The sequence below is a fragment of the Oncorhynchus masou genome, chromosome 5 (assembly GCF_036934945.1).
Source record: "Oncorhynchus masou masou isolate Uvic2021 chromosome 5, UVic_Omas_1.1, whole genome shotgun sequence".
NCBI classification, from domain to species: Eukaryota; Metazoa; Chordata; class Actinopteri; order Salmoniformes; family Salmonidae; genus Oncorhynchus; species Oncorhynchus masou.
The window spans coordinates 61669097-61688811 of NC_088216.1; the positions used below are offsets into that span (position 1 = coordinate 61669097).

Here is a 19715-nt window from a genome sequence, read left to right on the forward strand (position 1 = left end):
GGGGAAGGCCCTTTCCTGTTGCAGCATGACAATGCACCCGTGCACAATGCGAGGACCAACTCCATATTATGCTATATACTTTTTTGGGGGGGGGGATTGATCTGAGGGCCTTCAAAAGGGGCCTTATCTAGACTTTATAAACGCATGCACACAACTCAGAGGTGTGGTGGTTAATCCTGTGCATGCACGTGCACACACACACTCCCCAGACAGGCTCTCCATGTGAGCTCCTCATTAGCCTTGTTGTCCTTATGTTATTTGGTGCCAGTCACCGCCATTCCAGGAGATGGTTTGAGGTGGTGTGTGTACACTGAGGCATATAGGCTGCCAGGCAGCACCATTCCAGGAGATGGTTTGAGGTGGTGTGTGTACACTGAGGCATATAGGCTGCCAGGCAGCACCATTCCAGGAGATGGTTTGAGGTGGTGTGTGTACACTGAGGCATACAGGCTGCCAGGCAGCACCAGAGGCCTGAGATGTGGTGATAAACAGTAAGCCGTCCTCCATCATTCCTGCTGCTGCTAAGCCCCCTGATCCCTGTGGTGCTACTAGTTTGGGGAACTCATTAGCTGGGCTCCCCTAGGGAGTGCGCGAGGGAGGGAAGAAGGGGGAAAGGTGGGAAGGGGAGGCAGGTACAGTATGTCTGCCTCTATGCCCACTCGATTTCCCTCTCTCCTCTCTCTCTCTCTCTCTCTCTCTCTCCCTCCTCAACTTGTTTATACAGCACTCAAACCCTCCCATGGGATTACACACTGACTACTACACAAGTTAATTACTTAAAAATCATACAATGTGATTTTCTGGAGTTTTGTTTTAGATTCCGTCTCTCACAGTTGAAGTGTATATATGATCAGCCACCTCAGAGCACAACTGGTCCTTGTTTGGGAACACACACACCAAAGCATGCAACAGGCTGACCAATACAAGGGTTGAAAAATTGGTGACTATCCAGGCAAATTTGATGCTTTTTGAGCCTGATAACGAGCCATCCTCAACAAGGTTGGAAAGTGACAGTGAAGATGAGGTCTCAGAGTCAGATGTTCAAGAGGTGGACATTGAGGAGGTCCAGGGAGAAGACATGGAATCCTGAGAGAAAGTCAACCAAAGCTTTAGTTTCTAGACTATAATTTTATAGATGTATGTTGAAAACCTTTTTGGGAGATGCAATGGATCATTGGGGATCATTCAATATTCCCTTTCTTTTGATGTTTAGTGAAATCACCCCGTGTGAAGAGTCAACTCGTTTAATTAGTTCAACCCGTAACTAAATTGTTTTATTTATTTATATTGGAAGGAAATCATTTGCAATTATGTCTACTTATGATAAGTTAAAATGTTTATGTTTCTGTCTCCATATGACATGGTAAGTATATACAACGCAAAAAACATCTACATTTAAATGGTGTTAATATTCATTTGCATATATTTTCATTAATTCTCATATATTCCCGTTAATTCCCACGGAAAGTTTCCACCTCTGAATATTCCCCAAAATGTGCAACCCTAACTGTAGCTAACACTTTATGTATTTCTTGTTACATCTCCAACCTGGTACAACCCCAACTTCAATAGGAAAACCAGTCAGTTAGCAAACAACAGGAAACAGCACTTGGCCCCTGCCTGCCATTGTGAAAATCCTGAGTGTAATCCAGCACTAACACCTATATGGGCTTTAGCGTTGTTTTTTGCGTTGTATATATTTACCATGTCATATGGAGACAGAAACATAAACAATTTGGGTAAATGTCATCTTGAGTGAAACAGATGACCCAAGATCAATACCTAGTCAGTCCACTTGACATTGGTGAAAACAGGTCACATTGGTGCCTTGACCTGAGTCACATAGTTGATATCTAGCCTATCAGTTGCTGAGGTCAAACTATAGTTGATGTAATTCTGTGAATGCCTAAGTTTTAGCTCACTTTCAAGGTGTTGGAAAGTACAGATGACCTGGGCTCAATACCATTTGCCCTGTGCTATTGTCTATGATCTCTACTAGTGTACTATTATTAGAATATCATCCTAATCCTGTATTGTTTATGTGTACTTCTGAATGAGCATGTCGATGACCAATCCAGCTATATAAGGATGTGTTGGTGAAAGGGTTATCTGAAAGTCCACTTCAGATGCAATGAAGAATCCAGTCTATAACCATCCCAACTCTTCGCTCCATGGGTGTTATTGGCAGGGATAGATCAAATCACTTCCGTGCTTATCGGACAGAGACATGGCTCAACCGTTCATGGAGAAAATATAAACATTAATTTATAAACAGGGAGAAGCAGGAGGGGGCTCTCACGCACACGTGCTCACGTCATCTCTGGTGGACCCGCCTTGTGATTTCCTATTCCAGGATGTGGTTTATACAGTAGATGCGCATGTAGCGGCTCGCATGGTTCTTCTGAATGGAACAATGTGACGGTCGGAAAGTGACAGCCTTAACCACTCGGGGTTAACGATTAAGCCTGGTACGGGCCGTTACCGTACATAAGGCATGCACACCTGCGCCCACACAGGCTGCAGCACACATTATAACCGAGTGCAGGATATGAGACAACCGTTGTGTGGCGTTCAGCAGTGCCCTCTGTTCTGCTTCTGTTTTGAGTTCTCTCGTCTCCTCTGTGGATCTACGCGGTTTAGGTAAAGAACTGTCTGTTATACCTGATGTGCTGGTACCGATCCAGACCTATTGGATGGGGATGCTGACCATAGACTATTTTCATGTTTTATTACTCACTGCACCCCCTCCCTCTCTGTCTCTCTCTCTCTGTCTCTCTCTCTCTCTCTGTGTGAATAAATGTTTATTATCCGTAAGGGAATATTTTTTTTGTTGTTGGCATGGCCACTTCAGAGAATATTTCCTGCCTCATGTTAGCGTTATGTTATGGCTAGTTTATCTGTCAAGCCAGTTGCTTGAACTATTTCATTAGACATAACTGGGCTGGCTACACTTTGAGAGAAAAAAATCCACATGATCTGTCATTTAATACAGCGATCGTGTTGGAATTATTACTAAAACAGGAGGGTTCCCCCTATTCAGCTACGACCAAGCTTGTACTAATTTACGCCTTTGCCATGTTGGGCTGCGGGGTATTGGTCTTGACTACTAAACAGAGCAAAGGATTGTTCCCGGACCAGGGGGGGAACCAAATGCGCACTGACGTTTCAGCGTATCCTCTACGGATGTCATAACATGCTGGGAGAGTATTAGTGTTAGAGGATGTACACCTTGATTGAAGGCAGATTATTTATAGCCGGTCAGAGGAAATTACATGTTTGGCGCTGTATCCTGTATATATACCCGTTTGTAAACGTTCCTATAGGCAACCCCTCTTCACAACGCCAAACAAGAGTGTAAAGCGTGGAGAGGTGTTGGCACAAAACACCGCTTTTAACGGTTAGCCGAACCTTAGTAAACTCATCTTGCTGTAGACAGCTGAAAGTAAATGCTGATTTAGGTGGGCTAGAGCGTAAGTGTTTAAGGGTTCTGTTCATCCATAGATCATGATCATGTCAAGAAATGATGCCGCTGTGGAATTAGGTAACAATGTAGGCCTATTGATATGGATATCATCCGTTTGAGGATAACATAGGCAAACAGCCTAAAATTGTATTTTTAAATATCTCACCGGTGCCTACCAAATACAATCAGTATTGCCATGTCCATCCCATTGGACATTTGCGCGCAATAATGCCATTTAAAGGCAAATGGCTACAAAAGCCAATAAAACTAGTTTGAATACATTTTGTAAAGCTAATATTTCATGTGAAAGAGACAGAACATGTAGCCTATGCATAAACGTTATTCATAATCTCTTCTCTTTCAGGAGAACCGTGGCCAGAGCGCTGGAGGATAAGTACTTTTCCGCAGTTCAGTAACCCTATCCGTGCTGCAGATCTTTAAATACTCTTCATAAAATAACCACGTGGTGTAAGGTGAGACCTTCCCAGCCCCGGACACCGACTGGCGCGAGCTAGTCTGAGAGAACTGTCAGAGTGCTTGCAGGACTGGACTGCGCTCTTGGGTGACTTTATGAAAATAACAACTGGACCTAGGCTACTTCATTTACCTTTTAAGACCAACTTTTCAAAACCCGTTGGCTACCAGACATTATTGACCAGATTATGCTATCAAATAACATTGACCAGATAACAATTTGTTTGTTTCTTTGTTTTTGATATCTTTTTGGAAAATATATGTTTCATTCTTCTATCCATCTGCCTACCTTGAGCACGCAGTGAATGGAGAACATACTCGATCTTCTCCCGAAGCACCGGCAAGAGGGTACGCACGCCTGGGGGAGAGCGGCGACTCACACCTGCCTTTGCAGACGCAAGTGTAGCCTAGTTGCGCCCTTGAATCGTTTTTTTATTACCACATAATTTCGCGTTCGTGACCACACCTGAGTGCCACTCACCAGCATTTTTTAATGGGATAAATTATGTTGTGAGATCAGGTTATTAAAAACCGATCAACGGAAATCTAAACTCAATTAAACGTCCCACACCTTTTGGCCATAGCCTATATTTCTCATTCAGTCTACTGTCCCCAAAAGCTTCCGCATGGTACTTTGGTCGAAAGATCAAGACAAACCGTTGGACACTGACATGTCATCGGGGGCGATAGAGATGAAGAAGGAAGTGGTGCCACCAGCATACCTCCACTCCAACGGCTCCGTTCACCCAGCCATCCTCACCGAGGACCCCGAGGAGATGAGACCGGAGGAGAGGGGCGAGTACGAGCTCACGGAGGTGACATCCGTCGCGGACAGGTCTGGTGAACCAGGAGATGAGGACCGGGAGATAGTGGTGATAGACTGTAGGGCCAATGCCAAGGGCCAGCGCGAGGAGGACGCTCTCCTGGAGAACGCCAGCCAGAGCAATGAGAGTGACGACATAAGCACTGACCAGAGCCCAGAGCCACCGGTGCCATTGAAGGAGACCTCCTTCTCTATTGGCCTCCAGGTGGTCTTACCGTTCCTGCTGGCCGGGTTCGGGACAGTGGCGGCGGGTATGGTGCTGGACATCGTTCAGGTGAGGAGAGACTATTTTGATGTTTATTGCTAATCGGGATGCTTGGGACAACCTAATTCCGACGTCACCCCATTGAAGAAGACATTGTAAACGGTTATGGTAATGGTTAGAGTTTAGGGTAGGGTTGTCCCTAGAATTCTGATTAGTGTCTACCCTGTTTTGATTCACACCAATTTATTTCTGATGTGACAGGTCACATGGTCAGATAAAAACTCCTGAACCTGATGATTCAATCTGCAGTATGGACTAAGAAACAGAATGTTGAGACATAGTTCTTTTCCACCTGTAGGCTATAGACAACACTATTCCCTGTGTCAGGAACTGTACTGTGATGTGCTTATGCTACCACATCCACAATCTAGTAGTCACTACGGTCCCAGTCCTATTAAGACAATAAGGGCACAGTGTTCAGCCTATTGCTACAGTCGTGTTGTTAGTCATGCTTGTCACTGACACAAGGGAGGGACAAGCATGTCTGATTGATTTAGTCACATATATTATTATATTACTATGCATAACTAAACCTAAACTAAATAGGATTGCAATGTTTGGCCTAAGCTGCTGTCATTGTGTGATGATGAGCGATGACTACTAAGGGGCTGGTCTTGGGCATGTTTCAATGAACTGCTTGGTTCGAGTCAGATTGGCCCAGCGCCCGTCAATCCCTTTCCTGCTAGCCAATGTGACAGCTCAGCTCTGATGATGGACAGAATGGGAGGTTATCGGAGACCATGGGAGTATCTACGTAACATATGACCCCTTCACCCCCCCACCTGGCACATGTTGGAACACAGTCTGTTCTTGGAAGGGGGAGGGGGAGGTTGAGGAGGTAGAGAGGACAGCTGGGCCGTTTAATAAAGACTTGTCTGTTGATTTATCTGACATATCTGTGAATACTGCTGAGACAGAGACTCAAACACATAGGTTTATCCTCATGGTTCTGATAAAAAATAATATAGCAGAACAGAATAGCATAACAAATAGAGTGGAACAGAGGATAGTATGTGCATTCAGCTGTAAAGTATGGTGGTTATTTCAGCCACTGTAGCTGACTGTAACCCAAAGGAGACCAACAACAGAACCGCTGGGTTCTGAGAGCCACAGGGAAAACAATTCAACTAACTTATAATTACTCTCCTTCCCACTTTCCTGTTGACTTGCCTGGTGTAAACTGGGTGTGGGTGTTATTGTTGGTATGTGTGTGTGTGAACACATGGTGTGGGTGTTATTGTTGGTACATGTGTGTGTGTGAACACTTGCGTACAAGTGTGTACAGTGTAAAAATACGGTCCTGGGCGCCTGGCAGGTCATATATTTCTTTAAGGTCAGCCTCTGCTACAGATAAAGCTGGAGGTGCCTGGTTGCTGGGAGACCAAGCTCTGGCTCCGACTACCCATTTTGATGCCAACATGGTGTACCCCAGGAACTCTGGACAGAGAGAGAGAGAGAGAGAGAGAGAGAGAGAGAGAGAGAGAGGAGAGGGAAGGCAGAGGGGGGGGAGAAAGGAGGGAGAAAGGAGGGAGAAGGAGAGGAGAGGGGTATGTAGGGAGTGAAATGAACACAGAGCGAGAGAGAGAGAGAGGGAAGGCGGAGAGGGGGGAAGGAGGGAGGGAGAAGGAGAGGGGTAAGTAGGGAGTGGAATGAACAGAGAGAGAGAGAGAGAGAGAGAGAGAGAGGGAAGGCGGAGAGGGGGGAAGGAGGGAGGGAGAAGGAGAGGAGAGGGGTAAGTAGGGAGTGGAATGAACACAGAGAGAGAGAGAGAGAGAGGGGGAAGGCAGAGAGGGGGGAAGGAGGGAGGCAGAAGGAGAGGGGTAAGTAGGGAGTGGAATGAACAGAGAGAGAGAGAGAGAGAGAGAGAGAGAGAGAGAGAGAGAGAGAGAGGGGTGAAGAGAAATTAAGTGCCTACCTGTGAGGTGGGAGTGGTTCTAGTGTTATAACTGTTGTTATAAGGACAGATTACTGCCTTACTGTGGTTTAAAGCCTGCACTCTCATGCCGTTAACCATGTCATGCCCTCTAATCAGAAATTGTTCACTCAGGAATTGTTCAACCAGCGCTCAGGAATTGTTCACTTCAGAATTTCTCTCTCTCCTTGTCTGTCTACCTCTCTCATTTTCTAATTCGTTCATATCATGCTGATTCATCTAAGCAATTGTTGATTTCAGAGTCAATAACAACAGCCGTGATGATAAAGATAAGAGAAAGTTATATCATTCCCTATGTGAAGAGACATAATAATGACAATGTTGTCAGTATAGTGAATGGTTCTAGAAGCTTGTCTAGTAGATTCTATCACATTCTAATTCCCCTCCCTTGACACTGCTAACTGCTAACTCAGCTAATCCCCTTCTGCCCTTGCAGGAGGCATCTCTCTCTCTCTCTCTCTCTCTCTCTCTCTCTCTCTCTCTCTCTCTCTCTCTCTCTCTCTCTCTCTCTCTCTCTCATTAATTAAGCAAGCTGGCTCTGACTCAGATGTATGGTAGATGCAAAATATCTCAGCCCCTCAGTGTGTGTGTGTGTTGCAATTTTATTGAACACACTGTGTAAACATTCACAGTACAGGTTGGAAAAAGTATTTGAACCATTTGTTTTTATAACAGGTTTCCCCTCCTTTGGCAACAATAACCTCAACCAAATGTTTTCAGTAGTTGCGGATCTTGTGAATAGCAAACCTAAATGTTGTGAGTGTTTTTTATGGGGCAGGGCAGCTCTAACCAAAATCTCCAATCACATCTCATTGATTGGACTCCAGGTTAGTTGACTCCTGACTCCAATGAGCTTTTGGAGAAGTCATTATCCTAGGGGTTCACATCATTTTTCCAACCTACAAGTTTTCCAACCTGAATGTTTAAATTATGTATTCAATATAGACAAGAAAAATACAATAATTAGTGTTATTAGTTTATGCACACTGTCTTTGTCTATTGCTGTGACTTAGATGAAGTTCAGAACAAATTTTATGTCAAATTTATGCAGTAATCCAGGAAATTCCAAATGGTTCACATACTTTCTCTTTCCACTGTATTTTATTACAGCCACCTTAATGCATACATTTTAATTATATTATGTGTGCTAAACATTAAAAAAGAACATAAAAAACATAAAACATGAAAAAAAAACATAAAAAATATAAAATAATTTTCCTTAAAGTATAATTTTGAGAGATTAGGAATGTTACTGTCTCCACTACAACAACAACAATACTTAAATACTTGAATAATTTAATTTAAATACTATAGAATTCCATGAATTACTATGGAGGACAGCTCCTACTGGGGAGTGCCAATATGGTCGACTCGTGGCTTTAAAGCCTTTCAATGGCCAAAATTTTGCATCAACAAACCATAGTTTATAAACGTCATTGGTTCAGTACTGTCTTTCAACCCCATACCTCAAGACACAGTGTCCCAAGACTGTCTGTCAATGCCAATCCATGAGCAGTGGGCTTGCTGAAATGGCCCTAGCTGAAATGGTCCTCTGAAATGGACACTTACTGTCAGTGGTAAAAATATTTGGAAGTACTTCTTAAGTATTGTAGTTTTTTGGGCTATTTGTACTTTATTTATTCATATTTTTGACAATTTTTACTTTTACTCCACTACATTCCTAAATACAATATCTACTTTTTACTCCCATACATTTTGCCTGACACTCAAAAGTACTCGTTACATTTTACACAATTTAGAACGTTTTCCACCACTGGTTACTGTAGGTCATTGAGAGGACAGGTCACAGATTTGTTCTTCGTTGGATGTGATTTTTGTGTTTACATTCCTAGGTATGTCAAAGGTCAAGACTGGTGTAATGGTTGTTTTTATGTTTGTCTGGAAGGGGGGTGACGCTTCCAGTAGAAAGGGAGAACACCCCACCCCAGATAGTGTGAGACACAGTTTATTGACGTTCACAGATTAAATAGTGTAAATATGTGTGGTAACTTGTTTGTCTGCTGGTTTGTGGAATTTATCCTAGCTATCTGTCTCTCATCCGTCTTTCTGTCTGCCTTAGACTGTGGCATCGGATGACGTGCAGATGACCAATATAAAACAGCAAGGGAAGACGTGAGTTCAGCCTCAGTGCCTCAAAAACAGACAAACAATCTAAAAATATAGGAAACCGTACACAGGAAAACACAATCAACACAAAGGCCTCACAACAGCCAAGCCCTTTCTGCCCAAGGGAGGCCATTTTCGGTCAACCACATCCAGTTGTCGGGTTTCTACAGGAGCCAGTGTAAAACCAGAGTGTGGGCTTGGTCGCCTGTGGATCTGATTTAGCCTCATAATCTGGTAAATCCAGCTGTCTCCTCATTTTAATCTGGAATGTTATCCACAGAAGATGATAAAGATATAATATCTATGGTGCTAACAGTCATTTAATTGATCTGCTAAGCTCTCGTCACACACACTATCATGAATGACAAAATGGATGTCTCTCATCACCTCCCTCCCTTCACGTGCTTTCCTTATTTCCACTAAATATTTGCTTTAAACTTACATTTTCTGCCAGATCAGAAATCATTGAGGAATGGGCACAAGGAAAGGAAGCTTGTTTAGTTTATTGAGACCACGCCAGGTTAGAGTGCAGTGCAGCACCGTCCCACAACTCCCTGCTCCTCTCCAGAATGGATCATCTGATACATACAGTGGGGTCTGACATTATTGACACCCTTTTTAAAGATGAGCAAAAATGACTGTATAAAATAAATAATTAAAACACTGAGCTATATCGTGTGTTCAAAAATATTGGTAAATTATGTTATTTTATATTAATACAGTTGCTCAGAAAGATATCTTATTTAACAAGAAATACTTATTTTTAAAGCTAGGGGTCAAAATGATCGATTGTAGATTGTTTGTCTGTTTTTGAGGCACTGAGGCTGAACCCACGTCTCCCCTTGCTGTTTTATATTGGTCATCTGAACATCATCCGATGCCACAGTGTAAAAGGCAGACAGAAAGACGGATGAGAGACATATTCCTTAATTCATTGTTTTTTCTGTTTTTTTCTGAAAATTGCATTGTTGGTTAAGGGCTTATAAGTCAGCATTTCACTGTAAGATCTACACCTGTTGTATTCGGCGCATGTGGCAAATATATTTTGATTTGAGGCCTGATATTCTCCTGTAGAATTCTCTGATACAGAGCAGAATTCATGGTTCCTTCTACTAAGGAAAGTTGTCCAGGTCCTGAGGCAGCAAAGCATCCCCAAACCATCATACTACCACCACTACGCTTGAATGCTGGTATGAGGGTCTTAGTGTAGAATTCAGTGTTTGGTTTTCGCCAGGCATAATATGGGACCCATGACCCCTAATCCCAATTGAGATGTTGTGGCAAGACTTGAAACGAGCAGTTAATGCTTGAAAAGCCACACGTGTTGTAGCGTCGTGAGAGACTGACCAACAACTACAGGAAGCGTTTGGTTGCAGTCATTGCAGCTAAAGGTGGCACAACCAGTTATTGAGTGTAAGGGGGCAATTACTTTTTCACACAGGGGAATTGGGTGTTGCATAACTTTGTTAATTCAATAAATGAAATAAGTATCAATTTTGTTTATTTGGTAACTTAGGTTCATTTGATCTAATATTAGGTTTTGGTTGAAGATCTGATAACATTCAGTATCAAAAATATGCAAAAATAGATACAATCAGAAAGGGTGGAAGTACTTTTTCACAGCACTCTACATGCACAGCGGTTTCATTTAAGCAACAGTGGGCAAACGGGGCTGCATTACCTAACTCTGCAACCTGACCCCTTGGACGGCATACCACAGCCTGTATGCCTCTGAAACATCATGATACTGACTGTCCACAGAGTTCGCAGAACTGGGGCTGGTCATTGGGGAGTGAGGGGGTTGTTGGCTGGGCTCCACTGTTCCATTGGAGATAACAACATATATCACAGCTGGAGAAGAGAGTAGAGAGAGGAGGAGAGGGTGAAAGGTGGGTAAGGAAAGGAAAAGGGGGTTTATGGAAGAGAGGCAGAGAGAGAGAGAAATGGGTTGGGGAAGATAGAGAGATTGGGGAAAAGATTGTGGGTAGATAGGAAGGGAACGAGAGAGTGAATTGGGTTAAAGGGTAGAAATGACATGGGGGGGGTCTAGGGGCACGAGGGGAATCAGAGCTGGGGTGGCAGAGTGCCAGGAGGTAGGGTGGTGGGGTCCCTGCGGAGTCGGCTGCTTTAAAGAGCCCAGGCTGCTGACAGACAGAGAGCAGCAGTGTTAACCTCCCACTGGGCACAGACAGTTCAACATCTATTTTGGATTTACAAAATAGATGTTCAACTAACATGAATTCAATTTGAAATCAACCAAAAATGGCACCGTGTCATTGGATTTAGGTTAAAAGTCGGTTGAAAAACAGATGAAATTCCCTTAGGTTGATGACTTTTGGCAAATTCAATCAGTGTTCACATCAAATTATTTTGTTAATAAATATGTGGAAACGACATTGCTTCAACCAGTTTTTGCCCAGTAGGCAGGACAACGTCATCTCGGTATTATTCCTCTCCTCTTTTCTCCTCTCCATTCTCTCTTCTTCTCTCCTCTCCTCTCCTTTCTCTCTTCTCTTCTTCTCTCCTCTTTTCTTTTCTCCTCTCCATTCTCTCTTCTCTTCTTCTCTCCTCTCATCTCCTCCTCTCCATTCCCTCTTCTCTTCATCTCTCCTCTCCTCTCCATTCTCACCTCTTCTCTCCTTCCCTCCTCTCCATTCCCTCTCTCTTCATCTCTCCTCTCCTCCTCTCCATTCTTTCTTCTCTTCTTCTCTCCTCTCCATTCTCTCTTCTCTCCTCCTCTCCATTCTCTCTTCTCTTCTTCTCTCCTCTCCTCCTTTCCATTCTCTCTTCTCTTCTCTCCTCCTCTCCTTTCTCTGACAGCCTCTCAGTATTGATTAAGCTGTGGGCTGGCTGGGCTGAGCTGTAAGTGCTGGGGGCCAGTGGGACTGGCTCTAAATATCAGCACTTTCTCTGTTGATGGATCAATGTTCAGCCCCAACCTTATACCCCAGGCTTATACCCCCGTCCCAGCATTCTAGGCTAACCCAGCCTATCCCTAGCTATTTACCCCAAACTCATCCTCATACCCCAGCCTCACTCTGTTCCTCCTCCCATTGCACTGGGCTAATGGAGAAACACCAGAGATGTACTTCACCCCAGTCTTTTGAAAAATATATATATATTTTAACTAGGTAAGTCAGTTAAGAACAAATTCTTATTTACAATGACGGCCTTCATCGGCCAAACCCAGACGACGACGCCCTATGGGACTCCCAATCACAGCCGGTTGTGATGCAGCCTGGATTCAAACCAGGGTGTCTGTAATGACGCCTCTAGCACTGAGATGTAGTGCCTTAGACCACTGCGCCACTAGGGAGCCCAAAATCATTAGTTCAAGGGACTCATAGAGACCATCTCAAGGGCTGGAAAACAGCCAAAGTGGGGGCCAAAGTGGGCCAGTAATCAACTCCAGTACCACAGAGTCATCCATTGAATTTCCATTTGATTCTATAACACCTTAGCTGCGTGAGCACATGCATTTGTGTGTATGATTTATTTATTTCCACAAGCCTAAATTACCTTTTAGATTGACACTGAACAAAAATATAATGCAACATGGGACAAGTGTTGGTCCCATATTTCAGGGTGCTGAGGAGTATTTCTGCCCTTTTGTGGTGGGCCTATGCCCTCCAAGGCCCACCCATAGCTGCACCACTGCCCAGTTATTTGAAATCCATCATTTAGGGCCTCATTTATTTATTTCAATTGACTGATTTCCTTATATGAACTGTAACTCACTAAAGTCTTTGAAATTGTTGCATGTAGTGTTTATATTTTTGTTCAGTACAGCTGCTCTTGCTCCTGGCTGACTTTGCCTCAAGTTGTTCGCTGTGGAAAGGTAGGGTAATTGTGCTGAGGCAGTGACGTAGCAGGCAGATGGAGGGTTACATTAAAACACCGTGGGTTGCAAGTACTGTATGAAAGGTGATAATAAAATGTCCTCTTGTCCACTGTTGTTCTGCGGAGAGAGAGAGGCTGGTGGAGAGAGCAAGAGAGAGAGAAGGCGCGGGTGGAGGTTGAGAGAAGAGAGGGAGAGAGAAGTGGCAGAAAGAGGGTGGTGAATTGCTGCAGTGTGAGGTCAAAATGACCTTGCTCCTCTCCAGAGTGAATAAGATCATATGATCCCAACACGGTCTCGACAAATAGAATATTACTAAGATGAGACAGAGATCAGGTTTCAGATTGAATCAATATCAAACTCAATGTCAGCAAGACATTGTCGACCTCATACGCTGTTGGGTTTGTAATATAATGGGATATTGTAGCATGAAAATTCAGTGATAACTGCATCACGATAACTGTTTTATCACAATCGAAATCAGAATTTATACTAATTTGTAGGTCAGTAAAGGTTATTTTGTTGTGTAGGTGGCGTGTTGTATTGTGCAGTAGTGGTGTGTTGGTAAATTTACTGGGGAAGACAATCCAGGAAAAAAGCCATATTGCAACCTGTTGTGATAACTGCATTGTTTGTGCAATTAACCTTTCTAGGACTGGGGAACCCCTCGCCAACAGCCAATGAAATTGCAGGGCGCCAAATACAAATCAACAGAAATCTCATAAATCAAATTTCTCAAACATACAAGTATTAGGCACCATTTTAAAGATAAAATTCTCGTTAATCCAGCCACAGTGTCTGATTTCAAAAATGCTTTACAGCGAAAGCTCCACAAACGATTATGTTAGGTCACCACCAACTCACAGAAAATCCCAGCCATTTTTCCAGCCAAAGAGAGGAGTCACAAAAAGCACAAATAGAGATAAAATTAATCAATAACCTTTGATGATCTTCATCAGATGACACTCATAGGACTTCATGTTACACAATACATGTATATTTTGTTCGGTAAAGTTCATATTTATATCCAAAAATCAAATTTTACATTGGCATGTTATGTTCAGTAGTTCCAAAACATGCAGTGATTTTGCAGAGAGCCACATTAATTTACAGAAATACTCATTATAAATGTTGATGAAAATACATGTGTTATACATTCAAAAACTACAAACCTCAGATTTCCCACTTCCTGTTTTTTTTCAGGTTTTTGCCTGCCATATGAGTTCTGATATACTCACAGACATCATTCAAACAGTTTTAGAAACTTCAGAGTGTTTTCTATCCAATACTAATAATATGCATATATTAGCATCTGGGACTGAGTAGGAGGCAGTTCATTCAAAAGTGAAAATGCTGCCTCCTATCCCAAAGAAGTTAACCCATTTGTTCATACGCCACTGTCATATACAGTACAATAAGGCAGAGACAACAAAAAGACAACAGTCACACAGTGGCGGAATAAATTCAACCACACATACATTTGTTTCATCACAAAACCGGAGAGCAACATCCGTCTGCTGAAGTTCACAATAGCAAGTATTCCATCTAACAAAGAGTGGTCAAGCAAGTTAATATCCGACAGTTTACTAAACAATTACTGATTTAGAACCACGGGGAGTTACAGCAAGTCAGCACAAAGACACCTGTTGCACTTCCTCTGCCATTCCAGAACCATTCCCACTGGGCAAAAACTGTTTGAATGAACATTGTTTCCAAATCATTTAAATAACAAAACATCTATGTGATGACGTTGAATCTGGAAAACTGATTGGATTTGCAAAAAGTCATCAACGTCAGGGAATTGCTTATTTTTATCACCCAACTTTGAAATCAATTACATTTGTGCCCAGTGGGTTTCAACTTAAACGTAATCAAATCAACTAGGCTATATATATACTTATCCTTATACAGTGAAAACAAACTTAAACACACCAAAGACAATTTAGTCCTATCAACTAGACTGGATGAACTCCAAAGCAATTGTCCTCTCTTTTATGTTGCCAAAATGGTATATGACTGTCAAACAATAGTACACACTTTTAGTTTTAGCCAGCTAGACTAGACTAGCTGGCTAAAACACTTGCCAGGCCCCCAACTTCCTCGATTTGGCATTAATGAACCAGTTAAGTTAGCTGTGCCAGGACCACCCACAGTTGAGCTCAGCTCAACACTGATTGGATAATTATTTTATATATTTTTTTATGAATGAAGGTCAAATGCTGGAATCAATTAATGAAATGCTACGGTGGCAACATGTCATACTCTTTTTGTCGAGACAGCATCATATACTTGGGCTACACATACTGAGATAGCGGGGCGCCGTTTCCCTCGCTCCGATGATTTCTCCGGTGAGAATTGAAGAACAATTATGAAAAGACAGAGAGACGAAAAAGAAGTTGTTATATAATAAAAATTGTTTTAATGATCACATTTTTGGGGAAGCCTGGCTTCCCTTGGCATCCATGAATACACACCTGGTATTGTGTTGTGTGTAGTAGTGTAATTGTGTGTTGTTATGTTGCAGCACTGGACGGTGTTTACGGAGGTGACAGAGGTCTTCATCCTGGTCCCGGCGCTGCTGGGGTTAAAGGGCAACCTGGAGATGACATTGGCCTCCAGACTATCAACAGCAGTGAGTGTGTTTTGTTGTGGTCCTTACATTTGGCAACCATTGTGTTGCTATACTGTTTGGATTAGTCAGGCGCAGCAGAGTGTAACACTAGAAACCATAACATTATCATAATGTTCTTGTCAGATTAATCAGGCGCAGCAGAGTGTAACACTAGAAACCATAACATTATCATAATGTTCTTGTCAGATTAATCAGGCGCAGCAGAGTGTAACACTAGAAACCATAACATTATCATAATGTTCTTGTCAGATTAATCAGGCGCAGCAGAGTGTAACAGATTTTAACAATACAGTTGTGGCAAAAAGTTTTGAGAATGACACAAATATTAATTTCCACAAAGTCTGCTGCCTCAGTGTCTTTAGATATTTTTCTCAGATGTTACTATGGAATACTGAAGTATAATTACAAGCATTTCATAAGTGTCTAAGGCTTTTATTGACAATTACATGAAGTTGATGCAAAGAGTCAATAATTGCAGTGTTGACCCTTCTTTTTCAAGACCTCTGCAATCTGCCCTGGCATGCTGTCAATTAACGTCTGGGCCACATCCTGACTGATGGCAGACCATTCTTGCATAACCAATGCTTGGAGTTTGTCAACATTTGTGTTTTTTTTGTCCACCTGCCTCTTGAGGATTGACCACAAGTTCTCAATGAGATTAAGGTCTGGGGAGTTTCCTGGCCATGGACCCAAAATATTGATGTTTTGTTCCCTGCGCCACTTAGTTATCACTTTTGCCTTATGGCAAGGTGCTCCATCATGCTGGAAAAGGCATTGTTCATCACCAAACTGTTCCTGGATGGTTGGGAGAAGTTGCTCTCGGAGGATGTGTTGGTACAATTCTTTATTCATGGCTGTGTTCTTAGGCAAAATTGTGAGTGAGCCCACTCCCTTGCCTGAGAAGCAACCCCACACATGAATGGTCTCAGGATGATTTACTGTTGGCATGACACAGGACTGATGGTAGTGCTCACCTTGTCTTCTCCGAATAAGCTTTTTCCCGGAATCCCCAAACAATCGGAAATGGGATTCATCAGAGAAACTGACTTTACCCCAGTCCTCAGCAGTCCAATCCCTGTACCTTTTGCAGAATATCAGTCTGTCCCGGATGCTTTCCTGGAGAGAAGTGGCTTCTTTGCTGCCCTTCTTGACACCAGGCCATCCTCCAAAAGTCTTCGCCTCACTGTGCGTGCAGATGCACTCACACCTTCCTGCTGCCATTCCTGAGCAAGCTCTGTACTGGTGGTGCCCCGATCCCGCAGCTGAATCAACTTTAGGAGACGGTCCTGGCACTTGCTGGACTTTCTTGGGCGCCCTGAAGCCTTCTTCACAACAATTGAACCGCTCTCCTTGAAGTTCTTGATGATCCGATAAATGGTTGATTTAGGTGCAATCTTACTGGCAGCAATATCCTTGCCTGTGAAGCCCTTTTTGTACAAAACAATGATGATGGCACGTGTTTCATTGCAGGTAACCATTGTTGACAGAGGAAGAACAATGATTCCAAGCACCACCCTCCTTTTGAAGCTTCCAGTCTGTTATTCAAACTCAATCTGCATGACAGAGTGATCTCCAGCCTTGTCCTCATCAACACTCACACCTGTGTTAACGAGAGAATCACTGACATGATGTCAGCTGGTCCTTTTGTGGCAGGGCTGAAATGCAGTGGAATTTTTTTGGGGGGGGGAATCAGTTCATTTGCATGGCAATTAATTTCAATTCATCTGATCACTCTCCATAACATTCTGGAGTATATGCAAATTGCCATCATACAAACTGAGGCAGCAGACTTTGTTAATATTTGTGTCATTCTCAAAACTTTTGGCAACGACTGTAGTGTTTGACTAACAGGGGTCTGCAGGTGGGTTACAGGTGAACAAGCACTAATCACGTGTCTTAACGAGACAGGGGTTCACGCTCACCTCAGTGTCTGAAAGAGCTTTGTCAGTGTTGTCATGGAAACGTAATGAATTGTTCCATTCTGTTTAATGTATCTAGAACCCCATGGAAAACAAAATAATGCTCAGTGGTGACTAGATTCCAAAAGGGTTTTTACTCATTCAGGGAAAAGTGTGTTATTTTAATCACTCACTTGGAACCTCTCAAGTGATTGGTCAACAGTCAAAAGTCAGAGGTCATGATTGCTAAATGTTATTTATCTTGGGTTGTGACCTGACCTCAAGCCAACATTCCACTCCCTGCTCTACTGATCCAACACAGCTATCTAATCCAGCGTCAACCTGCCCTAGGTGTATGGGAGTGTGTAATCAGTTTGGACACCTGTTGACCTGTCTCCTCTCCAGACGTAACATTGTCTGAAGGATTGTGTCAATGGGAAAATATTTCCAGAAAGGCTGACTATCTCACACATACACTTTATCAACAGCAACACTTACCAACCTGACAACCAAGTGTTGTTTGCATTTTCTCGCTAGACTTTAGTCAGTTGAGTTTTGTACTATATGTTTCTGGTTTCGTAAGACATTTGACAGGCTAACTAACCGTAACAGATCCCAGCTTTCCTGTCATTCCTCTGGTTTAAACTGATTTCTCTGACTTTGCTCAAAGTTTAACCAAAGCCATGGGTCTGTTGTACCTGCCACCAAGCAAGTGTTTAAATCTCTATTAGGCTCTTAGATCATGAGCTAACACTCAGCTAACCACACCAATAGAACAACACAACACTATTGTCCATTGTAGGCAGCAGGCAGAGGGGTCATTGGGACACTGGTGTTGTTAATAGGAGGCGCTAGCTAGCCTAGCCTCCTATCCCTGGAGCTATGTGGTGCTAAATGCAAATTAGTCCACTGCTGCTCTTAAGTACACCAATCCACACATTCCTTCCATTGGCTTGTGGGAAAACAGGCTGACAAACACAGCAGAATGTGATAAGCTTTTCCAGTTCTTTCCTGTCCTGATTATTAAAGACATGCACCGGAACTTTGGTGGCTAGTGAGTCATTTTTAAACCTCCCGCTTTGGACAGGATGTGTCTATGTGTAGTTCATACATGCCTAATCTATGAGCAGAATTACTGTTTTATGTCAATTAGCAGCACAATCCCTTGTTTGAAAGCAACTGTTTACTGGAGGCTGTACAGTGCCATTTTACACCACATGGGCCCTTAGCAATTGAAGTTCCAGTGAATGAGGTTTCATTCATCTGCATTTGAGTGACAGCTAGCAAGATGCACAAACAGTTGAGAGAGAGAGAGCAATGATGTGGTGCACATATCTGCACATATACAGTATGACGTAGTACGCAATTCATTATAGGGTTTCTTAAGAAATCATGGCCCCCGCATGTGTTTATTGATATTCCTGTGGTGGGTATACATACCCCGTTCCAGGATGAGAAGCTTCTCCTTCTCCTGGCTGTTTCCTTGTCGAGGCTGTTTCTCTGCTGAGGCTTGATGACAAGGGAGCTTAGTGTGTATTGTGTGGCAGGTGACCTGAGTATGTAATGTGTATGGTATGATAGACTTATTATTTTTCTTTGCGGATCTTGGCTGGCCCCGGTCGGCCACGTTTCTTTCCATGGCATTACTAATTATCAGCAGATTAAGCCCACTGTAAGTTTCCTAATGCACTTATCAAAGAAAAAAGAACTGCCAGGGGCCAAGGCAGAATGCCATACACATGACCACGCTTCTCCTTGAATTGCTTGTTATTTTGGTCTGCTGTAACTTGTCATCTTTGTTTGAAGAATAGGAGAGGAAATAAGGCTAGTATAATTCTTCTTTCTTTCTTTCTTTCTCTCTCTTTCTTTCTTTCTTTCTCTCTTTCTCTTTCTTTCTTTCTTTCTGTCTCTCTTTCTGCCCCTCTATCTCTCTCCCTCCCTCTTTTTCCTTCTTACAAACATTTGTTATTGTAACTCTCTATGATCCTTGTTTGTGACCCTAATTGACTATAAGCATTGGAATAATCATATTTAGTGAATGACTGCAGGCAGGCATAATCGCATTAGCTACCACATAGTGTTGAGAGCCAGCTTACTGCATCATGTCATCTGTTTGTCTTTTTTTACATAGCTGGGTAATCAATGCAAGGATTAGTGGAAGAGAGGAAGGAAAGAGAGATGGGTTTCAAAAACAGCTGCTGACTCAATCTTCCTCTTATTAACTCTCTGCCACACACACACTCGGATACTCACAGGCACACA

At 42.8% G+C, this 19715-nt stretch overlaps 1 protein-coding gene across 1 annotated transcript in view; it reads left to right on the forward strand.

The window, feature by feature from the left end:
- The first annotated feature begins 2364 nt into the window (after nt 1-2364).
- The window catches only part of LOC135540049 (solute carrier family 41 member 1), a 28658-nt gene continuing 11307 nt past the window's right edge, over nt 2365-19715 (forward strand). The window contains exons 1-3 of the mRNA XM_064966362.1: nt 2365-2640; nt 3828-5034; nt 15448-15555. Of these exons, the coding sequence (XP_064822434.1) occupies nt 4564-5034; nt 15448-15555 (579 nt within the window). The 5' untranslated portion in view covers nt 2365-2640; nt 3828-4563. The remainder of the gene's footprint in view (nt 2641-3827; nt 5035-15447; nt 15556-19715) is intronic.